General features: G+C 42.1%; 1 protein-coding gene across 2 annotated transcripts in view; it reads right to left on the bottom strand.

The window, feature by feature from the left end:
- The window catches only part of LOC100538525 (deubiquitinase DESI2-like), a 52,161-nt gene extending 37,956 nt beyond the window's left edge, over nucleotides 1–14,205 (bottom strand). For both annotated transcript variants that reach the window (XM_010711518.3, XM_031553568.1), the window contains exon 1: nucleotides 13,775–14,205. In XM_010711518.3, coding sequence (XP_010709820.1) covers nucleotides 13,775–13,813 — 39 coding nt within the window. In that variant the 5' untranslated portion in view covers nucleotides 13,814–14,205. The remainder of the gene's footprint in view (nucleotides 1–13,774) is intronic.
- Between the last annotated feature and the right edge of the window lie 6 nt (nucleotides 14,206–14,211).

Below are 14,211 nucleotides of genomic sequence, written 5' to 3'. Positions count from 1 at the left end.
AGAAGGATGGAAGAGAATTGGAAGCCCTAGAAAAGCTTAGCATTAATTGTACCACAGTGGAAGAAAAGAGCACTCTAAGTCACATGCATGATCCTGTTTTAATTCATTCACTTGCATACCTAAGAATTCATACAGTAGGGTTTTAAATGGTGACAGGAAAGCATAACACTGCTTTTGCTTGTCAGCTCAAGCAACTTATTAGAAAAATACTCTTGCTATTGAGAGACTTCAGAGCACCCTGAACACTTTTGAAAAGAGCTCAGATGCTTGGTGTTTAGTGAGAACTACCACTGTGTCTAGCAACAGCTGCAGGCTCCAAAGTATTTAGTAAAGGTATCCTGTGCCACACTGCTCAGAGGAAACACCCATACCTTTCTTTTTGTTTGGGTGACCCTCACACTATGAAATTATTCAAAATGCTTCTTCTGCAGACAGTAAATTTGTTTCCTTCCTCCTCCTTATAAAAACTGTCCAATGGATAAATGAAAAGGAGTTGGGATTTTGATTTCTTTCCAGATCCGCGTCAATGTATGTAAGCAAAAGTAAAACAGAAATGAAGTGCTGGTGCTGTTCCCTTCCTACTAGAATAGTTCCAGCTAGAAGCAGTTGGAGGTCAGGTTCTCATATCTGAATACCCCCAACATTCAAAAACAACCTACATGTTGACACAAGCTGAGTGACTTATTCTTTCATGCCTGCTCTTTGGTCTGTCTCTGTTAAGTCCCCCCTACCTAGCCTACTACCTGAACACGAACTGCAGGTGCCTCATACAAGCTCACATGTCCCACTGTTCCTCGAGCAGTAGTAAACAGCATCTCACAGAAAGGTATCTAGTTGCATCCCCAGGGTCTAAATGTTATTTAGGTGCCTTTCAAGAGAGATAAATATTTACATGTTTTTATTCATAAAGGACAACAATACCTACACTGCAGTAGCATTACACTTCCAAACACACCCAGTGGTATAGCACCAGTACTGCAGGATCCATGATGCAAGCTTAACTTTCTGATCTGTTTTCCCTGTTCCTACACATATTGCCCCTGCTTCTGGGGGTACTAGGTCATCAAATGCGATTTCTATTGCTTCTGGGTGTTTTTGTCTGTCCTCAAATACTTAAGCTCTTTGAGAGAACAGCAATATCACAAAAAATGAGCAGCAGGGAACTGAAACCTTACTGACTTGACTGATAAAACAGTTCTCCATGCTTCATGAGCAGTTCAGATGCTTGACATAAGGGATATTGCAATGATTAATAATTAACTGTCTGGAGACACAGAGCTCAAGGACAGATGCCTCCCATCTGCAAGCTCTGCAAGCTGAGGCTGCACTTTGCAGGAGGAGGGTGGGGAGCTGGTAGGGAGAGAAGGTGACAAGGTTGGCATGCCCCTAGGAAGTCAGCAGCCTTTTCCAGACACTTTGCTTTTTGTCTCCCAGCACACAGAAGGTATCATTCTGCTCTTCTTAAGGTAGTTTCACTACCCCAGTCACTGGGGAATCAGAGCAGCAACGATCTCAGCCAATTCCTAGTGACAACTCTCCTAAATGAGATGCATCCTTAGAAGCTACATGTATTTAATAGGCTTTAACATAAGCTTTAATGAGACACCTCTGAGACCTCTGGAGAGGTAACAGACAGCTGGAAACATGCTTCAAAGTCCTTTGGGTGTGAGAAGTAAAATTCAAGTTCAGATGCACCAAGTACAGGATTTTTAAGTACCCGACATGTTAGAGTATTAATTTGTTCTTTACATAAACTTTAAAAATTTCCATTTGTACATTTGTTTGATCCAGCAAGAGCTTTAACTGTATCAAAATTATCCAAAACAACAGCTGCAACAGGAACTGAGCTGCATATCTCAAAGTAATTATACACTACAAAGGGAATCCTTGGAGCATTTCAATAACGTGCCATGTAGCAAACAGCACTTAAGGCCACAGATGGATGTGTTAGCTTCCTAGAATAACTTCACTGTGGCAAAGGATCTTGAAGAGGTCAGTTTTATTGCAGCTTGTATCTTGCTCCTTACAGTCCTCCCAGAAATAGGGTGAATTGTAAAGGATGCTGAAAAGTGCAAATTCTGCTTGGTTACCATCGGACTGAAGAAGAAATACTGTGAGGGACTGAAGTACAAGCATCTCCCTCCCATCCTCCTTTTCTCTTGCCTCCTGATTCAACACCCAGAAGAAATGGCCCCTCTCATTAGCTGTGCCTGGACACTAGGGACAGAAAAAAAATCACTTAGAAGCGCTGCAAGGCCAGAAGGACTAATCCAGTTAACAAGGTGTGGGACAGATGCCTTTTTGTCCTTCCTTTTCCACCAAGGAGCATCCTGCCTGCTTGCTGAGCTCTGTCAAGCCTCTGGCTACCAAGATGCAGTATCTCCTACCAGCAGCACACTACCAAAGGGAAGACCCAGAACTGTCCACAGACAGAAAAAAGAAGCAAAATTTGCATGGATTCACATGGTTTGCATTTGTTTATCCTTCAGAAAGCTTTTGCTCTGAAGAAGCCACCTTTCTCTTATGCTTAGGAGGCTTTAGAAAAAAAAATTAACATTTTGTAGCACTTTTTTTTTAGTCCCAAGATTTAAGCTTGAAATGGAATGATTCAGTTTGCCTTTCTTTGATCTGTTTCTACTTGGCTCACACCGAAATTATTCGGTTCTGTTTTAGTTTGGTACAAACCATTCCTCAAACATTTGACCCCAGTATCCACATAGTAGCAAGCCCAAGAGGCACAGTTCTTCAGCAGCAGGAAGTGGAGTTGATCCACGCCACATTCCAACATCTGGCAAAGAGAAGATAGCCAGCTGCCTTGGATAACAAGCAGCCATAAAAATTAGAGTGAACAAAGGCACAGCAAATGACACTGCAATCAAGAACAATGAGCACTAGAACTGCAGACAGATCAGCCAAAGCCAGTGGGTGGATTTCAGCTCAGAGCGTGCACTTTTAGCTCCGGTCTCTACAGATTCTGAAACATCCAACATTGCCTTCCCACCTTTCAATAATGCCATCATCACAGGGTGGTTTAAGACAGTGCATTAGCCTGTCTATTCTTAATGCTAGGATAGACTCAAAAGAGAGTCTGCATAAGTAATTGATCTTTCAGGTTGCATAGTCAACTAAGGAATCAGGGCAAACAAAGACTGACTTGTCTGAAAATGTCTTAAGAGGAAACAAAGCAATAGGAGTACGGTTGGCCTCTATTTACAAGGAATAGCAAGTGCTTTCTGCTTGTACCCAGTAACAATGAGTACAAGCACTAGTTCAGGAGGACACAGACCAAATTCCTAACCTCCTCAGCCTGCAAGAAGGGATTCAGAAGGAAGCAACTTGGTCATACTCTCATAGTGTATCTGGAGTCAAGACTTCTCAGCATTTCATGGTAAAGCAGTTCCCTTTCACATAGAGCAAAGGAAAGATCGTTTCTTATATAAAATACACATTCACCAGACCAGAGAACAAGTATGAATAATGCCATAGCATGGTTCCAGCCTAGACACCCTCCTGGAGCAGCTAGCTCCCACTGGAATCATCCACTCTTCACTAAAGGAATATTTCAAACAAATATTATGTGTTTTGACACAACAGGCCCAGAATGACCAGATCCTGAGTGTCCTGCTGTCTGCTTCTGTGGCAGACCTGCATGAAGGGACAGTTTGACTCCCTCAGGGACTTTAACCAGGTCTCTGTCACTCTAGATGAATCAGCACACTAGATGGTAGTAGTCAAATGCAGAAATACCACTGATCCTCCCCCAGCACACATCTAACAGTTGTGTCAGAACCTCTTAACATATCATGCTTCAGAATACTCCAAACAAGGTTGATAGTTGTGGAACAGAATCCATGAGAGAAGTGATCTAGACCTTCACTGAGGGGAAACCAGGATATCAACCTGATGTCTAAGTTGGCCCCCGATGCCTGTGCTTAGGCAGGTTAACAGAGCCTTTCATTTTTCATGTAAGTTCTTTGCTAAGAAAGCATCTCGCCTACAGCCCAGATTTCATTCAACTAGAATTGTTCTGAGGTCCTACAAACCACTCAAGAGTACATGCCAATGATAGAGAGAATGATATCTCACACTAGTCCCCTGTGCTTAACTTCTTGATCTTCTCTTTCTGCTATATTCAACATTCATCGGGCAAATCCAGAACTGGGAGAAGACAAATATAGGGCAAATATAAGGTAATTTGCTTCAAGTAGTCTCAAAAAGAGTAAGACACACAGGTAGGCCAAAAACAGATGCAAGAAACCTTGAGTGTTTCTAGACATCATGCACCTAGGGAAAGCTAACTTATAGAAAAGGCCACCTAGAACTCACCATTGAGGTCCTCAGGCACTCTAACCCCTGGGCAGCAATCAGTACCCTTGGAACCTTTTCTTACATTAACATACAGTATAAATCACTAGTAGAAGATATTGAGGAGTTCCCTGTTGATTTAAGTAAGACTGGAGGTGAAGCACAATAACAGACCCAGGGCTGAAGTTTAAACAAAGCATGTTACCAACAGAGCTTTCATGGTGCCAGTTCCTCCATCTCCCAGAGACGCAAACCCATCAGTATCCACATGGCAGCTGACCTACGTCTTGACCCACATGATGAAGGCACTTACTAAACAGGCTGAAATGCTTTCAGCATTTCTAGCATCTGGCAATCCCTTATGTAAATAAGCATCCCTGCTTAACAAAAAACAATTGTAGACAAAAGCATTTCTCTTCCCCTTATCATTGCTTAATATTCAATGCTGAAAAAATTATTTACTGATTAAGACAAATTTTCCACTCTTAGGACGTAGTCTCATATTTCGCCCTGAGAAATTTCACTGATTATTAGATAAAGCTCTGAAGTAATGGGACATTTTCACTCCTCTAGATCTTTCACTCTCAAGAACATCCCCTGTTTACACAGAACAACACCAAATTCCTTCCCTCCATCCCACTAAAGAACTTGAGTCAGCTTGTGAAAGCAGTCAACAGACTTGTGAGTTTTGCTTTTCTTAGTTCCCAGCAGAAATATAAATCTAACATACTGATTGATTTCTGCCTTCCCTCCCCAGTTTCAACTACATCATCTTGGCATAATAACAGGAGCAAGAGAAATCAAAATAAAGAATCAAATAAGCACAACCCAAGTCAATAAAGTGGCTTGGAGTCTTAGAACACCCATATAAATTCAGTCCATCTCACTAATGCACAAGTATATATCTAGCTGCCCACCACCACCACCCTTAGAAACAGATCCGACAGCTGTTCCAACTTAGTGGTTCGGCTTCTGTCACTGGTGCTCAGCTCTTTGCAGCAGAAGCCCCCTCTGCATGTATAATTGATCCCCAGGGGCTGTCCCAGCGGGAAGCTAGATGGCCAGCTGAGCTCTAGCACCAGAGTGCCTCAAACTTATAAACCACAGAAGAAGCACACGAGGCAGAAGGGTCTGCTTTGCTACAGACAGAGCAGGTCTTTTCGGTTAAGAGTGACAGTCTCCAGTACCGTCAACCCATCAACTTTTAACAATACTATGATTTATTTAAAAATAAAAAAAAAAATCTGAGGGACATTAACAACTTGACAGTGTAACGAGCCAGAAGCTAAACCTTGCTGCCAGAAGTGTTGCGTTCTAACAGGAGCCTGCCTTCATGTTTGGTGAAAACACAAAGCACCAGAGAAAATTCACTAGTCACCAGCTTTCACACAGTTTCACAAAAGCAAGCAATCGTTTCTCTCAGAATGGCCCAGAAGCACGCTCAGAGACAGGTTAGCAGATTGTGACTTTGCCCACAGATGAGGTTAAAGAACAAATCGCAGCAGCAAAAAAAAACTTTTGTATCTCCAAGTTAGAACTGACCTTACACCTGAAATACTGCCAATAAGCAAGCCAAATCCTTCCTCTTCAGGAACCTGAAATGACTTTAGAGATACTAAGTCAGATTGGCACCTGCAGGAACTGCATTAAGAGCACTGTCACGGGAGCCAGCCTTACAAGAGGATCTGTGAGGTTTTGCTCCAGAAGAACTCATGCATTTTTCATACTGTGTTACCCTTTCCTAAGCTCTCCATTCTCATCAGGGTTTCTTATATTTGCCAATGCTGAAGTAAAGGAGTGTCGTACAGCAGTTTTCCCTAGTGCATATAGAACTAACAGAAGTGAGAATTCTCACATTATCCTTGTTGAATCAATTCAAGTCAGTTCATGGGGCAACAGGTTCAATGAGCTACTGATGGGGTGAATGCTGTAGCTGGAGTCAGCTTAAGGACTGCAGTGCTGGAGAAACTCAGCAATAACATGGACAGGTAGACAGCCTGTCACCCTGACAACATCAAAACGGGCTGTTCAGATAGCATTTTCAGGCTGTTGCTAAGACAACAAAACCCTGTTTACTATGCAGAAATGGGCACACTTCATCACTGGACTTACTAACCCAGGCCATGCCACTTACTCTGCAGCTTCTTAATTGCTTTAGATCAGATGTTGCATTGAGTCCTTCTTCTTGAACTGCTGAACTCAGCTGCAGATCAGTGTGTAAGCTGCTGCATCTTTTCATCTGCCAATTAACTTCCTCTCTCCAAAGATGCAAGAGAGAACGGATGTTTAGTTTCATGTCATCATTTTTCTCACATGCTTGAATCAAGCACTGTCTACATCGGTGATTCTGCACCATCAGACTGCCTTCCTTCTCCTTTTCCCATGCTCAGGCAGAGCAAGGCAGAAATCCCGGTCTGTGCCTGGCCTGCCTGCGGTCAGCCTGTCATCACTCTAATTGAATTGATGCAGACTGGGAGAAAAGCAGAACAAAGCCTATTTTTCCCCCACCTGCACACACTGCCAGGCTACTCAGCTAGAGCTTTGACTTATTTGAAGATTTGAATGTACTGCCAGCAGATTTGCCATACCACTGAATTTATGCACTTATAAAGCCAGACACTTGCACCAGGAAATGTTGCATCCAAGAGAGGTGAAGTAGTCGCTCATACTTTGGGCTAAGGATTCTCCTCACGTCCAGTTAGAGCAACTTTCTCTACTATCTGTCTTCTCTCACCTACAGTGTTGGTCTATCCAGTCTCTGGTTTCTAACCAAGAGTTTTCCCAGAGATTTTGCTGGGCCCATAACAACAAGTATCTTAGTATGATTATTGCCATTACAGATTTTGCAGGGGATAATTTACCCGACTTACTGTGAACTCAAGACCTATTATGCAGCACAAGCACAGTTCAACAGTCTAAATCCAGTCCCATAAAGGAGCTAGCACAAAAGGCCAATGAAAGCCCCAGGAAGAAAACAAGCATCTGAGATCCACTTGGTCCTCCCCTCCCACTGCTGCTGGCAAGTTCAATTACTTGAAGAAACAAAAACAGTTTAGCATTTATGTAGGGCATATTACAGCACTGTGGGGAAACCTACTACTAGACACCAGACAACTGTTATCTCACCACTCTGTCTTGTTACACAGTATGCTGTATGTGATATGATTTGAAGACAGAAGATCAAGGCTCTGTATAAATGAAGTCAGCAATAAAGTAAAATCCCAAGACCATAATGTTTCCTTCATCAGTCAGAAATTTAAAAGATTTACCTTTAAACTTACTCCATAAGAAACCTGTGAAAAAGCTCTGTGAAACACAGAGCTTCCTAAGCCAAAGCTTATTCATGGAAGAGGGAATTTCTATGAGCCTTGACAGTGGTCACAGAATAAGAATATCGTACCCCTACCAAGCTTTTCTAACAATATGGCAAACTTCAGTGAACAGCGTGTTTCTGAGAATGGAAGCGATTCAGATTTGGCAAACAGTTTTGGCCAGAGATGATTGGCAAACATTTTCTAAAAGAGTCAAAACATTTCATTTAGTGTGTTTTAAGAAGTGGCGGTTTTGTTTCAGAACAACTTTTTTTTAAGATATTAGGAGTTGCCAGAGTTTAATTAAAATCTCCCAGAGGCGATATTTAGCATTCTGTTCGATAAATTAACTGGCCAATATATGAAAGAGGAAAGAGAAAGAAGAGATCCCACTGACTCTATATCACTTCATCTTTCAAGACCGCAAGTTGCTGTATTAACTTAGAGCATCTCTTTAGCTCATCATATCAAGAAACACCACAGCTATCAAGCTATTTGATGAAAAAAATCCCTTTTCTATTTGTTTTCTTAGAAATAGTCTGATGAGGCTGTATTTCTCTACACAGCTGCTCACAAACAACTAGTGAGCAGTGCAAGAAATAGGGCCACCACCCACAAGAGGATTTCTCTCCCTTCTGACTAACTGAGCTAAAAAGCATCCAAGACCTCTACTTACAGTTATCACAAACGTGTTGACATTTATCTGAGAAACTAGACTTACTCTTTCCTCCAAACAGAGAGATAATAAAACGTTCTGTGATCTAGTCAGTGCTTAAAACATTCACACCAGAGAATGAAGTGTTCTGCTTGCAATCATGCTGCTGCTTCTAAAATAGATTCAAAGACTCCTTATGTACTGAAGCCAGAAATACAAGGAGCCACTAATTCCTTTCATCCTTACATGTAATTGTAATGGCCAGAGTCTCACACATTTGTGCAGAAAAACAAAAAGCAATGCTAGGATGGCAAGATTGTGTTGGTTTTTAATCATATACACAGGTCACTACCTCCAAATCAGATGCAAGCAATACATGTTAAAGAAAAATGCTTTTCAGCTGCAAAGAACAAGCAGCAAAAGAGCTCCCATCTCCTGTTCTCTCATACTGTTCTGTATGAGAGAAATTAGCTTAAAGCACTAAAGCATTCTGCATTTGTAGAGTGGCCATACAGGCCCTCTAGCTTTAAGCCTTTCCTCACAGATCACTGGCCTGTCCTCTCTTTTCAGAGCACATAAATTATACAAAATCCAACTCTCACGCTATCTCAGAGTCTGCTGTAGAACACCACCACATGCAGGCTTCCCCACCACAAGCTGCTTGTCTGAGAATCCCCTCCCTACCTCCCTCCTGGAACTGAGAAGAGGGCCAAACTGCTTCATACGCCTTCCTCTTCCTGATACCATCCTGCCAAGCCTTGCTCCTTAGGCAAGCTGAAAGCCATTTATAAAGTCAGAAATAAGCAATCTCTTCAAAGCTTTTCTCCCCACCTGAGCTGCTCACAGGCTGTGATCAATTTCTGATCAGCTTCTGCTGGGAGATCAGAAACTGACTGGCTGTACAGAGCATGGCCCATGTTCCCCAGTGGTACAGCTAGAACTACTTCACTTCTTCCAAGGAGAATGATGGACCATTACTACCTACTCAGCCCTGATGAAACATTGCAATACCACTAATAGAGAAAGGACAATCTAGGTCAGCCCTCACCTTCTGCCCCCATCATTCTCTCTGTAGTAAAGGCACCCACTTGCAAAGCCTCTGCCTTGACACACACACACTCCCTGGTAATAGGATAGAGGGTACAAAAAGTACAGGCTAGGACTTGTACCCAAGTAACTGTACTGTCACTATCTAGCATCACAGCTTGTTCATCTATATGTGCACAGAGTGAAGGAGCTACTTTGGTACCTCCACAGTGTTTCCTCAGCCCTTACTCTGCAGATAGGATATAAGCCCATTTAGCTAATGCTAAGAGCCCACTCCATGGTCACAGTGAACTGACTGTAATTTTCCCTTGGTCAAGGAGGATTTCTTGACTTCAGCAAGGCTTTTGACACTGTTTCCCACAACATCCTCATAGATAAACTTAGGAAGCTTGGAACAAATGAGAGGACAGTGAGGTGTCTGACTAGCAGAGTCAGAGGGTTGTGATCAGCAGCCAGCCTAGCTGGAGGCCTGTAGCTAGCAATGGTCTCAAGGGGAAACACTGGGTCCAGTCTTATGTAACATCTTCAACAGTGACCTGGATGAAGGGATAGACTGCACACTCAGCAAGTTTGCTGATACTACAAAGCTGGGAAGACAGGCTGGATAGTTGGGTGGAAGGAATTATTCCAGGGAAGGAATAATTGCATTCATCAGTACAAGCTAGGGGCTGATCTGCCCCTAAGGAGCTCTGCAGAGAAGGACCTAGGTGTCCCGATAGATAGCAGGCTGACCATGAGCCAAAAGTGTGCACTTCGGCCAAGAAGGCCAGTGGTATCCTGAGGCCTTTCTGTCAGGGCTACTTAGTTGGTCCATTCAGTGGTGTGATAGAGAAATCAAAATGACAACACTGTCACCCACTGATCAGTGAAGCAAGAGAAACCCCATTTAGTCTTCTGCAGGGCTGCCCTTCGCTAACAGCCATCAGCTCTTCAGATAGCAAATGATGTATAGGATATAAAGAACTGGAAGACTTTGGGAAGGCCATCATAAATAATTACATTTTTTGCTACCTCTCTAAAGTTAGAAGTCACAGGAAGAAACCTCAGAGCTACTGTGCCTACTATAAACTAAATGCTATTTACCTGAGAGTGATAAGCAACGTCAATGGGATAAAGGTGGGACAAGGAAGAGAAAAAGACTCGTCCTTCTCATCCAAACAGTTGCTACATCAACACTGCTGACTGACCAGGGCTCTCATTTTTCTCTGCAAAACAGCTCAGGGTCTCATTTTCACCAGCATAAAGCATAAGCAAAAATGCTAGCAGATCAAAGTGAAAGCTTTGTGTGTTATCAGCTGCAAAGACAGTGGAAATTCAGGACAACTATACCTGCAATAAAAGAAGGACAGTAGTGATATAAATACATTTTCTTTAAATTTGGTAGCATGAATGTGCTGTGCAGTAAGTTGAAAACATCACAAGAGCCCCCAGCTTGAATCTCTGCCAAATGGATTATTTTTAGTTGAACACGTTTAGCTAGTTTGCTAAAGATTTAAACCCAGGCAATATCTGCAGTCATTCTTGTGTCTGATTTAAAGAAGTGACATTTATTAATGTTACAACGATTTAGCCAATTATTCCAAAGTAAGACAGAAAAAAATAAAGCAATAAGGAAACAGGGTGAGATTCTTGTTGAAGAAAATCAGTCCTGTGATCCAAGTAAGATGATCTACAACAAATAGATTATTAGGGGGAGTTGGAGGGAAGGGAGCTGCAAGTTATGAAGAGAAAATTGATTTATCCTTCCAAAGGTAAAGTGATAAGTGACTGATCAGAGCAAATTGTCACAGATCCTACAGACCCAGTTATTTCCAGTAGGTTTCCAAACAGCTGTTGGCTTAAGTTAAGTCCACGTGAGAGATGCATTCCAACTGGGAAAGAGATCTATCCATGATCAAACCTCTGATCTGTGTTATTCTGCATTCACACTTACACTTAAATTAGACTTCAGCATCCCGCATACTCTTTAAAATACTCCTGCAAAGTTCTCCCTTCCTCTCTTTTTGCAAGCATGTACAGGTGTTGCTAAAGAACTTCTACGCATGTAAATAAGATATAATCACCCTGCATGCTGGGGCATTAAGAAATTGCTTTTGGTATAGATATTCTGAACACTTGGAATGCCCAGTGATTCTTGCTCAGTACTTTGATGCTGAAGAAAATAAGTCTAATAAATAGGTTTACCTGCTTCAGTAATTTGTGCAAAGCACCTTATTAAGTACAAGCTTTTTTTCTTTTTCCTCTCTCTCAAGCCTAGTACTATCCAATAGGTAAAAGGATAAATGGCTATAATCTTTGAATACATGAGACTACACAGAGTGGGTATTTCATAGCTGCACAAAGCCCATAATTGAACTTCTGCCCTAAGGGTAAGCTTTCCTGCAGTGTAAGTGCTTCTAGATGCCATACAGGGGTCATGATGCTTGTCAGGAAAGCAGAGCTTTACATCCAGTTAATTGTTATCCCCAGCTGTCTTTTTTTCTTCAAGACTAGTTTTCCAACAGCCATTCAAACAAATGTGCTCATTTCCCAGTTCCCCCGCAATTCCCCACCACAATGTAACAAAGTGCAGATTTTGCATGGCTATATTCCAAACTCCATGGTGTTAAAATCATAGCAGCAATAGAAAGGCATGTAGCCTCAATAATCATGATGTAGAATTTGAACTGGAGGCGACTCAGTGGTAGTCAAACAGATGCAACATGAAAATAGAATGGTTCCTATGTACAGAGCATTAACTTGTGCTTAACCCTATGGAGTTAGTACTGACACATGAAGGTTTTTGTGGCTTGCCAGGAAGTAAAAGTCATTGTGAATTAAACTGATGATCTCAATTCAGTTCACTGTGCCTAGGTTTCCATCTCAGAACACACTGACCATAAACAGCAAGTTTTTTCTTCCCTAGCTTCCTACGGGCTTCATCTTAACTGTCAGTGGCATTAAAAAAAATGCAAAGACACTTTGTCCAGTATTCACATTTTTCCAGCTCAGTAGAAAAATAACACTAGTTTGGGACAGCTCAGTAGTGGCTGAGAAACTTTAGACCACAGCCTGCAGCAGAACAAGGTAAAAAAGATCGTGCATACAACAAAAGAGCAACACAACCCCTTTACCTTCTTCAAATTATTAGCTAGGAACTCTTTGACATTTGCAATATTGCCCTCTGATTACCAAGAACTTGCCACCAGATGCTTGGGTTACCAGCCCTTGCTTGAAGAACAGCTTGGGAAAGTTCACAGTTAAAGCTGCCAAGCATCTGTAGAATAGAATCATAGACCATTAAGCATTCAAAACCAAAGTCTTAAGGAAAGACTTTACAACAACTTGCTCAATTTTGCCTATAGTAGCTCTGGTAGAGGAGCTTCAAGCTATTCTAGTTGTGCTTTTCAGACTGTCTTTCAATACAGACACAATCCTATCCGAATAGTCCTTAGCACACCCTCCTTCCATGAGGAAATAACTCAGCTTTTCTAGCTAACAAAAGACCACTTAATTTTTGCAATAAAAAGATGTTTGGCATTAACCAGAGCCTGCTCTTTGCTCTTTGGTGGCTACTCTCTGGAAAAGTATTTATTGTCTTTCAGCTCATTAACAAATGCAGGAGAGGAAGTAAATAACTATCAAAATGATCCTCATCTGAACATGCTTATCCTAAGCCTGTGCTAAGTCAGAGAGTAAAACAGGTTGAGCCAAGCCATCTTCTCTTTAGGTCTTCGTGCCAAGGATAGGATTCAGATTTTCTGATTTTTCAGCACAGGTAGTTTCCAATTACAATCCTCTACACAAAAGAGAGCAAGAGAATCAACTTGCTACACTATGAACTTCCAAAAAACATTTCCAAGGAGCGTGTCCCTATGCTCCTCCCTACACTGAAACTTCACCAGTTCTGATTATTTTTTTTTTTAAACTCCTTCTGCTGCAATTAACCTTCAGAGACTATGATTAACTATGATCTCATATATAAGGGATTGATTCAGATTACTATTAACCTGGAAACAACATCCTTAATACAATTCCACAGATGTTTCTCATCCCTGGATGACATCCCAACCCTTTTTCCACAGCCTGGTAGTGCTCGATCTCTCAAAATTAAATGACAATTGGCTCTTGCCAAGAGAGAGAGGTGATCATATGTCCTTCCATAACTGGGACACTGGAAATTAAAAAGTCCTCCCCTCACCCACTACTGCTCCTGAAAAATTCTGCAGAAAATCCAGTACAGTTTTACCTGTAGTCTGGCACAATATGCTAAACGTTTCAAAGAAAAATGCCATGGTCAGCATCATCTTTGACAGCCAGAACATGACATGCCTAGATGAAGAGATTGCTGGAGGAGGGTGGATATCATCCTCTCTGAGGAACTGTGCTGAGCTCCTCTTCATACAGTGTCTGCCTCCAAGCATAAGCTCCCACCCAGCCCCACTGCTCCCCATAATCAAAACTGTTTCATACTCACCATATCATACACATTCAGAATCACTGGTTCATTGGCCATTGTTGATTGCCGTGGAGGCTGGATTTAAACCTTTCAATCCCTGCCAGATGTGTGTTGCTGCCCCTAGGGTATCCTTTTACCCTGAGACAGACAGAGGGAAATGCCTCATCCTACAGCCTCCAAAGGAAGGAGAATGAAGGGAGGAGAAATGCTCACAGTCAGTAGGTGGGGGGGTAAAGTTGGTTGCAGGGAGGTAGGAAGGTTTGGGCTTGTTTTGCTGGTGCTATAGGGTTTCTTTCTTCCACAGCGTGACAGATCCCAGATTTCTTTCTAACTCAGTAGCACACCTTGGAGTCCATAGACTTGTGTAACCAAGCAGCAGTCAAGCTCGTAAATCCCAATCTACAGAAGACAGCCTCCGAGCCCGGAGATAAGTCTTCTACGGCCGTAGGTAGCAC

The sequence above is a fragment of the Meleagris gallopavo genome, chromosome 5, assembly GCF_000146605.3.
Source record: "Meleagris gallopavo isolate NT-WF06-2002-E0010 breed Aviagen turkey brand Nicholas breeding stock chromosome 5, Turkey_5.1, whole genome shotgun sequence".
In the NCBI taxonomy this organism is placed as follows: Eukaryota; Metazoa; Chordata; class Aves; order Galliformes; family Phasianidae; genus Meleagris; species Meleagris gallopavo.
The sequence above is the reverse complement of the archived record's forward strand: the minus strand, read 5'-3'. Positions and strand labels throughout refer to the sequence as shown.